Raw genomic sequence first — 14,485 nt, forward strand, 5'->3', positions numbered from 1 at the left:
GTTACTCTTTCTCTCAAAGTTAATAAGACCAAACCGTGCAGCTTCTTAGTATGTTACTGAAAAATCTGACAACATATCCTTCTCCGTCCTGAAGGACTTTCCCACGGCGGAAAACGTAAAGTTACATCTTTTACTTCTGACTGTTACAAAGCGCTGACACTGGAGACTCCTTCCATAAATGTTACATGAACATCAACGATTACGTTACGTACATCATCCGCCGTACACGTCACTGTGTGCGTTGATATCATTATTACAGAGGTGTATTAGGACAAGTGCATTAATAGAACCCTTGCAATGGGAACTGCTGCTGTTCTACAAAATGAATCAACACCTTCCGACCAATCAGAACTGATCGGCGCTGTGGTATAAGGCAAAAATATCATGTGTTTACTACGCAGGGTATGAACCACCATATTTTGTTTAATTAAAGTGCCAATAAATGACAAATCAATTTTTGTACCACTTTGTACTCAATAATAGAGTTGAAAATTTTTATTTTATTATATATATTTTTTTAAAAACACAGCAATCTTATGATATTCAAAAAAATATTGTCATATCATCCAGCACTGTGAAGAACCTAGCACCTGCCTGTCTGCTAATGTACTGCCTTTAACCAATGGTGAGCTCACCTGACTCATCGAACAGCGAACGTTCATTAATGCAATCCACTAAAACTTTCAAATCTCTTCAACAGCTTAAAAACCTAGCGTAGGTGGGATTAGGCATGCTTTGACTGATATGCTCCAGTGCACTACATCCTACTCACTCTTTCCAACTAAGCCCTAAAACTACACTGACTCATTCATACCTGCTTTATAATAAATAAAAATCAGAGACATTCCAGAGCTGTGCAAGATGACGCTCAGTAACAGGACACACTCGGCACACCTTTCGGTATCTCCTATAATCAGCATGATTTATTTTTGGAAAGCTTTTGTCATAACAATTGGTGTGACAATCTCATGCAAACCAAGGCGCAGCTTCTTTCCTTTGTTCGTGTCTTGTGATCAATGATAAATGAGATCACCGCTCAGTAACCCGGTCTGACCACCTGTCTCCACCTTGCATAGCAGAAACAGCCAGGCTAATCAGATCAGATTCACATGCAGGTGTTTACATGTAGCTCCGGTTGACAAAGCTTTATAAATTCCTTTCTGAATTTAAACCACGATTAATGGATCGCACGCTAAAGATCTCGCCAGTATCGGCACGTCCGACAGTGATGTATTGCTGTCTGATACTTACTCATCATGTGCTTGTTTAAATCATTAAAACATTCAGCAGGGTGTGTAGAGTGGAAACGATTATACTAGAGTCACAGTGTTTTTCGTTTATTCTTCTTCAGTTAGCGCAGGGTTTTATTTGGTACATTAATAGTCATACAGTCCCTCCAGGATCTTGCGATTGAAAAAAATCTTTCGAAATTACTGTAGATTTGGGGCGAAACACGCCACGTGACGTCATCACCAGAGCCCTCTTCGATTCACACGAGTCGAACATGAGTACAGCTGAAAGGTCTCATGCAGAACTATTTTGCGCGATTGCAATTTTGCCAATTCAAATAGTTGTTAGTCAAAAAAAACCCCACAGAAAATACAGTAATATCGAGCATTTTTAGCCGCAACAATCACAAAAAAAAAATGTAAAACCTCAGCGAAATCCTGTACGGACTAGTCATAGGAAAAGGGTGGACAAACGGGTTTTTTTTTTATTACTATTATTATTTATAACTTCTTACTGGAAAGCAACCTGAAAAACTTTCGCACTAAACTTGTCTAAACCTGCACTTCACTGTAGCGCAGTAGTGGTGTGCAACAGTGAATTAGTGAGCTGAGCATGGGTTTTGACAGGTTTTATTTTTGTAGATGTAGGTAAACCTGTTACTCTTGTAATTAAATTTTTAAAAAAAAACAAAAAACACATTTTTCTTGAATTCCCATCGCTAATTAGTTTAAATATACCGAAATAATTAGCGTGCTCCGATGATCAAAACCAAGCCTGTAACTATACCCAGCCACTTATAAACAATAACTATACACAGCCACTTAGTGCTGAAAAGAAATCGAGTCAGTGTCATTGTCTTTTGTGTGTAATGCGAGGAGTTAATGTCATAAAATGTTGGCCCGTGACTTGCTGAAAATGATCATGATGATTATTATTATTCTTATTATTATCTTAAACATGGTGTGCTACAGGACGGCTCAGCAATTAAAGCTTTGGGCTATTGATCAGAAGAGTTTCAATCTCAGCAGCCTTGGATGGGTCCTTGAGCACGACCCTTAACTCTTGTGCTGCCACTATCGTAAATAAGAGCGTCAGCCGATTGAGCAAAAATGTAATTGTAAAATGATCACACGCTGTATTAATGTCTGTATTAATGCACTTAACCAGTTAACTAGCACTCCAAACACTACTACATTGCATTAGCTACCAGTTTAGCCAGCTCAAATTATTACATTTGTTAGCTCTGAGAATAAATCATCTAGCTCATATAATGCAGAACTCCACAAACTCGCAAAAAAAAAAAAGAAAAGATAAAAACCAAAAAGCTTCCATCAATACCCCGTCCATCCCGCAAATCAGCACAGTATCACACTTCAATCAGTAGTAATGTGCAACCTTAAAGCCTCAACACTCTTTAACCCCCCCTCCACACACACACACACACACACACACACACACACACACACACACACACACCATCTTCCTTAATTATAAACCCTGAAAACGAACGCCTGGAAGACTAAACAACTTTATCTCGATCCGAAAGCAACTGCAAACACTCAGGGTCAAAGTCAACTGCAGAAGCTTACGGAGTAGAGCTTTGAATAGCTTCAATAAAGCCATGCAAACTTTTTATAGCTACTATAGAAGGAAGGAAATCTCACAATCTGGAATTTGCAATGTTGTTTTCTTTTCCCATCATAAAACATTTTCTTAACATGCCAGACCAAAAGAGTCCACGCTTTATCTCCAGCACGGATATAAACGAACGACCGCTGTACATTGTTTGAAAAAGTGTCAAACTAGGATAAGAGTAAATTGTCATTATTTTGTTTAAAGATCTGGTTTCTTTTATTTTATTTCCCATTTAGTACTGCCCTTCATTTGCTACATAAGATATTCACATGTTTCCCCGGAAGACAAAATAATAACAATTTACACCGATCATCCTGTTCAAAAATTTACACCCCCCTGGCTCTCAATGTATCCTGTTGCCTTCTCGAGGATCAGTCAATGTTTTCACCTTTTGGAATAGTTGTGCACGAGTCTCTCAGTTATAAACGTATAAAGATGCCGTATGTATAGCCGCTGTTGGAAAGCGGTCGAGAATGTGCAGGACCTGGAGGATTTTTCTGAAGAACAGTGGGTAGTTTAACTGCTCAGGACAAACAAGAGACTCATGAACAACCATCACAAATAAAATCGTTGGTCATCCAGGTAACGAGACACAGTATTAAGAATCGAGCGTGTGTAAACTTTTGAACTGGTTCATTTGTGTAAATTCGGTTATTATTGCGTCTTGTGGACTAGATGCAAACATCCGTTATGTGAAATAGCTTCTTCAGGGCAGAACTAATTAAAAAACTAAATGCAATTTTTATGATCCCTCTTTTTTTTAAAAAAAAAATTAACATTTTGCAGATTCTGCAAGGCGTATGTAAACTTACGACTGCAATTGTACTTGAAAAGGAAAACAATGGACATGAAAGACTTCTGATTTTAGTTCAGTGCCAGAGCTACTCATCTGCTATTCTGAAAATCCCTGATTGTGCCTTTTGTTAACGCTTTTGTTAAGTACCACTAAGAGTACAGGTGTGGGGGGAAAACCCCCCCATATTCTAATAAACAAAAAGGCTCAAAACCAGGTATACAATGTTTTGGGGTTTGTTTTTTTTTAAAGAAAAAAACAAAACAAAAACATTACGCGACTGCAGTGAAGCGTCATTGTGAATACAGCAGCACGTATGAGAATATCAAAGCACCATAGTGAAGAGCTGCTAGAAAAAGAGCAGAATAAATCCACATGAGGTTGAGAAGCTTTCACAGGTTCAGTGCGACACTCATAGCGACTCACTAAAGTAAACGTGTGGCGGCCTGGGAAAACCCTTCACGCGGTGAAATTTGAGCATTTTCTACTGAACGCTGTAGAATTTCCTGAATTGAAATATGTATCGCAATCATAAGAGAAAATTGCATTTAAAGGCACATTTTTGACAGCAAGGTATCTTGATTACAGAAATGAATTAGGCTTATATTCATTTCTCGACCGCACGTAGCCATCCTACAACTTGATCAAAGTGTGACATTTCCTGTGTGAGGAAATCGCACTTAACTAGACATTGTTACGCAGAATGACTGTTTTTACCGAAAGACAAAAAAAACAAATAAATTGGCGTAAATCTGTTTTGTTTCCCACCCCCTTCCCCCGGCTATTCGGCAGAATTCAGGCACAGCACCGTTCCCAGTCCGGTTTTCCCAGATCGCCTCACGTATATTCGTTTTACGAAACAAGCCTGAAAAGATTTTACACTGAGACCTCAAACTCATAAGCAAACTCCTGCATGAGTTCTACACCAAAAGTACTTGGCGCTGAAGTGTTTCACGACAAATGAGCATTTAAACGATATAAAATTCAAGTTCTACGGTAAATATACTTCTTCAAAATCCTAGTAGAAGGAGATAGCTTCATCAACTACGTTATCCCCTTGTTTGTGCTCTCTACTGAAGTAACATTTCCGTCTCTGTTCACTTTAGAGTAGACTGGAAATGTTCAGACTTCTACACTGTGCAAGCAGTCGTATGCCATTTTTTTTTTTTTGGCCAATAATTCATAAATATGTGCAGCCTTATAGATTTTAGGTAATCACGAAAACAAAGAAAAAGAGGAAGGAGTTTCACGCATATCAGGATTAGATCTGGATAGAGATGATGAGTATGAAAATGAAAGCGGAAACGCAGATTCGCTCTCCAAACCATAATTAACCCGCCCAAGAGGTGATGCACGTGCTCCGTAAATGCCGACGTTGACGTGTAGTGGAATTAAAAACCACGAGGAAAAACAATGGTGTTCGGATGTAATGAGCTGATTTGCATATTAAACGTGCAATACAACGAACAGATTTCAGTGAGGCCATTCCGAGGCGAGTTTAAAGTGTCAACGAATACGGGCGAAATCTTACCGGGACACGATCCAGATCCAAAACGCGAGAGATATCTCACATCGCCAACATGTGTCGGGAGTCAGAAGTGATCTTTCTCTAAAGCATCACAGCTCCTTATTGCACTATATAAGCAAGCCATGGAAGAAGACACATTTGTGCACCAGTATGTATCCGCACTATAAGTGTATGCAGCTCACATAAATGTTTTCTATAGTAAAGATTAGCCGAGATACTTGTGAGAACGTGATGGGCTTCACAACTAAGCACTCTTCATGCTGGAACAGATTGTGCAGGCGTGGTATTGTACGTGTAGACCCTTACTGCACGGTCTGATACAGATAACCTCTCTTATAGGCACTCAGCGGGTAGAAAGTGGCCACCACGAATTTGCCATCAAAAGTGCGGCCTGTCAGGAGCCTCTGGGCTTCTTTGGAGTCTCCAGCGTTCGCGTACTCGACGAAGACCTGCGAGTAAGAAGTGACAGTCTTATCTCAGAGCTTGAGTATACTCAATGCACGTCCTTTAACCCATTTTTAAATGAATCTCACACTCCTCACCTGGCCTTTACCAGGATTTTCTTTCGGAATCAACAGCGATAAGACTGATCCATATTTCTGACATTCTTCTCTCATGTCCTCGATAATATCTAGGGAGGACAAAAAGAATAAAATAGGCACGTTAATTAAGATGACGGACTTATCTTAAAGATATCAAGGAAAGTTAAAAAGGGACAACTGGATTCCTATCAGAGGTGACCATGACTACGGTTTAGCGCTAGTGTTTAGGATTTTTGATCCCTTGCTACAGTGATACTCGAGACACCTGAGAAGTTTACATCCACACTTACTTTCTTCAAATTCGAGGACAAATATTACCCACAGCAGTTAATAAGAAAATGTGCATGTAAACATTTCTACTGTCTACAAACGAGTGGAGTCTTTTTCCACTCAAGCACAAGGTGGTTACTGTAAAACCCTGCATATACACCACCGGTCAAAAGTTTACACACTCATTCTTTATTTATTTTACCCCCCACATTTTAGAATAATAATAAACTCATCAAAACTCAACACAAATGGAACTATGGGAATTCTGTTTGGATTATTTTGTGAGATACTAAAATATATATATATATATATATATATATATATATATATATATATATATATATATATATATATATATATATATATATATACACATATACATATATACACACACACGTAAATATAAATAAACAAATATATTTATATATATATATATATACACACACACATTTATATACACACATACATACATATATATATATATATATATATATATATATATATATATATATATATATATACACACACACACACATATATATATATATATATATATATCTATATATATATATAGAGAGAGAGAGAGAGAGAGAGAGAGGAAATTTTGACTTTTGCCTTGCTGTTTTCTTAATATTGCTTGGTGCACACTTGAACAGAAAGAAAAACCTTCCCCTTGTCCATCATCATTTGCATCTGGGTTTTGTTCGTTTTGTATTTTTTTCTCTCCGCCTGCTAGTATTCTCCTGTTAGCGATGTGGGCGTCTTTGGTATAATTTAGTAACCCCTGCACGCATGCCCTATAAAGCTTGCGTAAAACCATTACAGGCTTCACTAGTCTGATTCCCACAACTTGGCAGAAGATCTAAGAGAAACACTCACCTTCATATTCGTCATCGTTGTGTAAATGACTGTCATCGATCACGTTGAGCAGTCTGAGGACGGGCGTAGGCAGCAGAACCAAGTCGTCGATGTGAGGAGCTGAGAACGAAGCAGTGGTATTATTCACATTAGTACAAGTCTGGGTTTCCGGGTCAAGCCAGGTACGCAGTGTACAACAGATCATGCTGAAATGGTTGGAGATCTAGACAGATTTATATAAGTTCACCATGATGAGCTTACGCATGTGAAACACGTCTACTATGTAATGAATATTTTCAATAGTTAAAAAGACAGTAGTTCTTACTGCAAAGTTTATATTAATACAGTAACCTTTCTGTAGGGACTTGTATGATGGACGTGGCACATAAACGATGTTTATCGTTTATGTGCCACGGTTTAACGATATTTAACCTGGTTAAATATCGTTATTAAACACGTTATCGTTATTAACCTGGTTAAATATTGATATTAAACACACAGGTTTAACGATATTTAACCTGTGTGTAAATGTTGATCATATGAACTTTTCTCTAAAGAGATGATTGTTTAACATTTTTGGAAGGAGTCTCCAGTAGCAGTGGTTTATAATAATCAGAGATAAAGCTCTAACTATGTTTCCCGACATGGGAAAGTCTTCTCGATGAAGAAATATGTAGTTTCTCAGTCTCATGTGAAGAGAGAAAAAGGAAGCTGGTGAGGGAATGACTGTTTATAGCTGCTATAACGTAAGTGATATCAGGAACAAACTTGTTTTGCAGGCATTAAATGTGACTAGGAATGGAGAAATGGTATATAGTATGACGTAACACTTCAGGGCGTGACGAAAAGTATCACTTAACTATGCTTGTAAGTGTTTTAATACTTATTCCTGCCAATATTTTTTCATTCCTGCTAGTCACAGCAGCCTGACAAATAAACATCCCATAGGCGCGTATGTTGTTGCTATAGCGACCAGCCTGGCATACAATACAATCTCTTTGCAACAATTTGTTAACATTGTACTAAATATCAGAAAATCAGTTTCTGATTGACGAAAGATGCGACTCTTCATAAAGCGGTCATGCTGGAAGCGTATCTGTTTACTTCGAGAAGGTTTAAGACCGGTAATTGGGCATCTCTACTCCCCTCACACTGAGATCTGAAGTCTAATTCTCAACACTGATGAGTAACAGACAAATCAAGGTCCATCACCAGAGTGTGTACGCCTTCTACGATGCATCACTGCTTTATAAGGCTTACATTAAACTTTCATACCGAAAGGAATACTGAAGAAGGGGCTGATCAGTGCAGCTTCGGCTGTGCTTCTGCGGTTTGGGTTGTGGTGAAGCATGCTGATGAGAGCAAAGGAGAGAAGACACAGACGTCACATCGCACAGCTATAGGCGGTTTATAGATATGGAGTCTTTTGAGGCGTCGCCTACCTTTTGATGAGATCTCTCAGATGGTAGACGGGGATAGCAGGGTACACCACAGAATTGCTCGAAAAGATATGATCCACTACTGCAGCACTGTTGTCCTGTAGAAGAACAGGGAGTTCTCGTGTGAAAATAGCACCTACACTAATCTGTACTCATTATTTATAAAAAATAATAATAATAATAATAATAATTCAATCATTATTTACGTGTAGCCGAACCACTGAGCATGGTCTATAAAAGTAATTTCCTTCCCACCAAATAATTCCGCCTGTAATTAGCTCATAATCTGCATCTTAAGGAAAAGAGGCAGAGCTGAAAGATTCGGACTGGGGGCGGAGTTTATTTCAGAGTCCGGAAAAATACAAACACATGCCTTAAAAGCAATTTCATGGCAAGATCGCAAATCACACATTGTTTTTCCACACTTTTTGTTGACGTTATCTAACGACTTCCGGTCAACAAACATTACAGACTGCACCTTTAAAAATCGCGACTTGATTTTTCAAAATGTTTCAAAGAGGCACAGCAGCATACTGACCACGACTCACCTTCCATTCCTGAGACTTGACAGTGTCTTTTAGTTTGATTCCTGAGAACATTTCCAGAAGAATGATGCCCAGACTCCACAGATCCACAGCAGTGGTACAGCCCGAGCCTCCCTCCAGTCCTGCCTGAGCCAGCGAGTTCTGCAGCTCAGCCTCAGGGGCTCGGTACCCGTCTGTCTGGATGTACTTCACATCCTGCATGAAAGAATTTATATATATATATATATATATATATATATTTTAAATACAGTCGGAAAGCAGCTCACAGCAAGTTGTGCTTCTTGTCGGTAGTGAAAAATGACACTAAACCTAAAACCCATCCCCTACATATCTATTTTATTCTGGAAGATTCTGGTCCTGACTTTCGGTCTTTTCTTTGATTCAAATGTTTGCACGATTAACAACGAGTGTAACTTATATGTCTATAATGATTATATTTAGAATCTGTATTTATTTATATTTTTAAAGAAATACCCATCTTTGATCTGACGGAGTTTCTTTATCCTTCTCTTCCATACACCATCTATAAGATTATTCAGTGTCGCAAATATGAAATGATGTGTTTGAGGCCTGACGGTCTTCTTGAGAGGCATCAAATTAACAAGTCGTTTACGTCAGACAGTGAAGATTCCACGTCTACATCCAGATTTCTGTAAAGCTGGGGGGTTTTTTTTGTGACTTAAAAAAAAAAAATCTAATTGGAAATGAATATGCTTTGGGTTTCATCACAAGCAAGCATAACTAATGATATTCAAATGATGGTTTCTGAAACCAGGGAAAAAAAGAAAAGAAAAAGGGGGCCTGGTTTTAACAAATCTTTTTAAACTTTATTTTTTCTATTTTTGATTACTGCATCATAAACGTTGTATTTTTGTTTTGTTTTGGCCAGTCCTGATTGTTTAAGAATAATAAACCCTATAGTGATTCAAATAAGACAAAGAAATGATTACATCGTTCAAATCAAAACCAGAAATCCATCCACAGAAGGAGAAATCTCTAAAGTTCAAAATAAAATGAGATTAAAGTGCTCGCGGACTAAAACGATAACAATTCCGGATAAAACTGATGAAATCGAATGAAAGACACGTAAAAACCCGAAGCATAAACAAGCTCTGTATTAAAACATCAGCAGAGTGAGGTGACAGTAGTCGGGTGCTTTGATACACAACCCGAGGTGTCAGGTGTGGTTATGATGAATTAAGAGATCAGATTATACTTAGATATGGTATGAAAAAAAGGAAGCTACACTACATAAAAGTGTATGTATATACAATCTTTGCCGAACCCGATTCAGTCTTCAAGATGACCATGTTTCACAGCAACAGCACGACTAAACACACTGTAGTTGCTGTTACCGGAGTTTAAATCACTTAAATACACGAAGCTCTGAAAGTAGCATTCACAACATGTTTTGCAGTTGGAGATCTTTAATCCTACTGGTCATCAGCGGATTATGTGCTGAATTAGTGCTGCACTGTCCCCATTCTCCCAATTATCTGCTTTCACACCCTCTAACTGGAGTTCTTCTAGTCCCTGTACAGTGTCACATGGTACAGTAAGTGCTGAATAGGTACTACAGGCTGTAAATGTCAAAAGGAAGACTACAGGAAAATGTTCAACCAGTGTAAGTTAATAAGATGAGGGGAATATTCGGACTTTCTTTTCCTGGAAAGGAAAGGGACTTCCTGAAAGAGAGAACAGGAACGAAAGCCAATAACTCGCTGCGGTAGACTAAATAAATAAAAGAAAAAAGTTTTACAGTGTAGTGTGAGTACATGTCTTATATAGCATTTGGTTCCTAAATGACATTTTATTTACACTTATTCAATCAATTAAAAGCTTAAGGCTTTCTCTATAAACATGACAGAACAGCCATTTAGGCTCTGCTATAGGCGTCCCCACAGGAACAAAAAAAGACTGCGTTCGCAACATGTCGTAATTACGTGATTCCGACATGCAAAAAGCGTTCACGTTCACGTCCTCGTAGAACTCGTAATTACAAACCGAGAGCTCTGACTGCTGCAGCGTCGTGCGGAAACATTCAAAATGGCGGCGGCTTCAGCAGTTAAATAGTCATCTCGTAATATCTCTGCGTAACGATTTTGAGAATTGACGATTGTTCACGTCTTAATAATGCGAGATTCATCTCAGAATAAACGAAAAGACATACAGTACAGTTTAACGTCATGCATTTTGCAGATGTCAACATCGTCACCTCACACGGATTCATTTCGCTGTATAGAAAGGCGGAATTCTGAGTCCGAGGACACGAAAGGCTCCGAGACAGAACGTCCGAGACGTAATCTAGTGATTATGGTAATTCCGACATGGCGTGATGCGACCAAACAGCTGGAGGCGAGCTCAGCTTACATCCGCCGCCTTACCTGGTGCCCCTCTTTAAAGCTGAGCCCAAAGTCGATGAGCTTGAAGCACTCGTCATCGGGGCTCCAGAGAACGTTGCGAGGCTTGAGGTCGGCGTGCACGTATCCCTCTCGGTGCAGGAAACACAGCGCCTCCAGGACATCACGAGCGCAGTGCTGGATCAGCCACATGGAGTGGCCCTGACTGCTGCCTCTCACCAGCAACTCCGACACACTCACATCCAGAAGCTCCAGCAACAAGCAGCGGGTCGCTACGCCGAGCGGGTTGTGATTGGTGAACACGCCATACAGCGTCACTGCGGATAAAAGCAGAGAATATGAACATGAATGAATTCCTGCCTGTGCATTGCATAAGTATTCGGGCCCCCCCTTCCTTTAATCATCTGATAAAGTACAACCAAACCAATACTTACGTATTTTATAATGATGTGCCTGTTTACTGCGTTACACACCATTCTTTCTCTATTCTGGTCATACTGACACGTCTATAATAAATTCACTCAATTATGACACTTTTAACAACGGACACTGTCAGAGAGCAGCTTTACAAAAATCCGGATATAGATTTAACCATATCCCTAACAATCTGTGTTCTCTCTCTCTCTCTCTCTCTACACACGTCACTCCTGCTGCCTGATGAGATAGCAATGATCCTGATTGCTTCTGCCTTCCGGACCGGCCTGCTCCACCCTGATGCTCTACTTCTCCTCGGCACGTCCTTCACCTGAAAATTTGTACATAAGGTATATTTACCTCCGCTTTATTCTTACAATAGTGCCGCAGTAACACGTTCGTTTCTCCACGATGGATTAATGCACGTTTATCTTATCTTATCTTCTCTAAAAGAGAGGCAGTGTGTCTGTATCACGTATAGAGTATCTGACACACTTCCTGATCCAATCTACCGGCTGTATCCCACGATCATATCCTGTGAACACAATACAGACAGTGTACAAAAGCAAGAGCTGGTGTTTCACCCAATCAAGCACATGAAACTTGATTTAAAAATGCCTTACCGATATTCTTGTGGCCCTGGATGTCTTCTAGCACGGATCTTTCTTTGATATAGCCGTAATCTCCACCCTGTGCGTCCAGAAGAAACTCTTTCACAGCAGCAGAGCTGGACCTGGCAGAACTCACACGGTACACAGAGGCAGAACCTCCCTGTCCTAACCGAGCCTGCACCTTCCACATCTCCCCAAAGATTTCAAACAGAACCGGCTGCATGACCTGATCCACCTTCTCTCCGCCCCCAGCTGCTACTGTGAGTCCCGCTGGGTTCGGGTTTGGACTGGACATGTTTTCACGCTCACTGATCTGCACTCGGCTAGCATTTAGTGCTGCTCAGAAGACAGGATAGCTAGCGGACTGTGGTATGAGAAGTGGCTGCTCGGTTCGTTACTTCTAAAGCACTAGGATCTGTTTAAAACGGTCTTGTGCTTGGCATTATGTGCAGCCGGTTCCGGTCCAGATAGCATCTGCTGTGGCTAAGCTACCAGTAGAGTTAGCAAACTAAGTTAGCGGTGTCGCGTTTTATAAATAAATTCCACGCCGTAACCGATGTTTATTATTCACGGCATACTTCCAAAAACACCTGACAGACTAAATAAACAGCCGAACTTTATATTTTAGGAGCAGAGTTAAATTAGGTTCGTGGATTGTAAACACTCTTGCCATTGTTTTGGCGGCCATTGTTCCGGAAATCTCCTTCTTCTTCTTTTTGTTTTCAATGGCGGGTGGCAAACCACTAAAGGTGCATTACCGCCACCTACTGGACTGGAGTGTGGGCAGTAGCTTAATTGTTCCGGAAATGAGGTCAGCTGTTGTAGTAAAACTACTTCCGTAGCTTAATTGTTCCGGAAATGAGGTCAGCTGTTGTAGTTAAACTACTTCCGTAGCACTCTGCACAGCAGCTTCTTGAAATATTTCAAGAATGAACTCGTCCTTTGAAATGGAACATAATTAATATAATGAAAGGTTTTAACTGTTAAACGTCGTTACCTTTATACACTCGATGCTTAAGCATGAATAACAGGCTCTGGAACTCAGGTGTGGCATGTACAAGAAGATTTTAATAAAACTCTAGTAAAAAAATGAGGATTTATACCAGTGTGTTTCATATTCTAATCTAAAGCCCAGTAATATTAATATAAATAATATCAACTTAAATCTAAATACTGTTTTACAGTTTTAATAAAACCAGGTAATGTGAAGTCAATACAAAATGTTTGGATTATGAGCCCTCATCACATCCATGTGTTTATCTAACTAACTAACTAACCAGTCAACTAACTAATTAGCTAACCACCAAACTAACTAAACAACTAAATAAATAAACATTGAACAACAATAACAACAGCAATAATAATAATAATAATACATAGATTTTTTGCATTTTTAAACAAGAGCATAATATGCCTTACAATTAATTTTCTTTCATGTCTTTTCATCTCTATGAGAATACTGAACAGCAACAAACATATATGTATGCTGGTAAATAATAATACTAGTAGCAAAATCCATCCATCCATTTGCTGTACCGCTTATCCTACACAGGGTCAAAGGGGAGCCTGGAGTCTATCCCAGGTAACTCCGGGTACAAGGCAGGGGACACCCTGGAACAGGTGCCAACCCATCGCAGGGCACAATTGCATACATGTATTCACACAGTACTGACAATTTAGAGATGCCAAACAGCCTACAACGCTGTGTGGGGGAGAAAAATGGAGTACCTAGAGGAAACCCCCAAAGCGCGGGAGGACATGCAAACTCCGCGCACGCAGGGCGGAGGCAGGAATTGAAACCCCAACCCTGGAGGTGCGAGGAAAATGAGTGATTAAGAGAACAAAAGCACCTAAATAGATAAACAAATTTGATCTAAAACAATTAATAGATCAAATTTTAGGGTTAGTAATATTATTAACAGAAATTATAATTCAGACGTATAAAAATAAGTCATACTATAAAAATAATTCAATTCAGACCCTCCATACATTTTCTCTACCACTCATCCTACAGGGTCACGGGGAACCTGGAGCCTATCCCAGGGAGCATCAGGCACAAGGCGGGGTACACTCTGGACGGGGTGCCAGTCCATCGCAGGACACACTCACATACACACTCACACACCCATTCATACACGGCGGACACTTTGGACATGCCAGTTAGCCTACCATGCACGTCTTTGGACTGGGGGAGGAAACTGGAGTACCCGGAGGAAACCCCCGCAGCACGGGGAGAACATGCAAACTCCACACACACAGG

At 39.8% G+C, this 14,485-nt stretch overlaps 1 protein-coding gene across 1 annotated transcript; it reads right to left on the bottom strand.

The window, feature by feature from the left end:
* Positions 1-1,621: 1,621 nt before the first annotated feature.
* On the bottom strand, positions 1,622-13,599 carry uhmk1 (U2AF homology motif (UHM) kinase 1). The gene is made up of 8 exons (XM_053635924.1): positions 12,238-13,599; positions 11,225-11,517; positions 8,844-9,035; positions 8,299-8,393; positions 8,132-8,208; positions 6,878-6,976; positions 5,729-5,817; positions 1,622-5,635 (listed from the first exon to the last, which is right to left on the bottom strand). The coding sequence occupies exons 1-8, from the start codon at positions 12,518-12,520 to the stop codon at positions 5,489-5,491; spliced, it is 1,275 nt and encodes a 424-aa protein (XP_053491899.1). The 5' UTR covers positions 12,521-13,599; the 3' UTR covers positions 1,622-5,488.
* Between the last annotated feature and the right edge of the window lie 886 nt (positions 13,600-14,485).

Source organism: Ictalurus furcatus, chromosome 11 (assembly GCF_023375685.1).
Source record: "Ictalurus furcatus strain D&B chromosome 11, Billie_1.0, whole genome shotgun sequence".
NCBI lineage: Eukaryota > Metazoa > Chordata > Actinopteri > Siluriformes > Ictaluridae > Ictalurus > Ictalurus furcatus.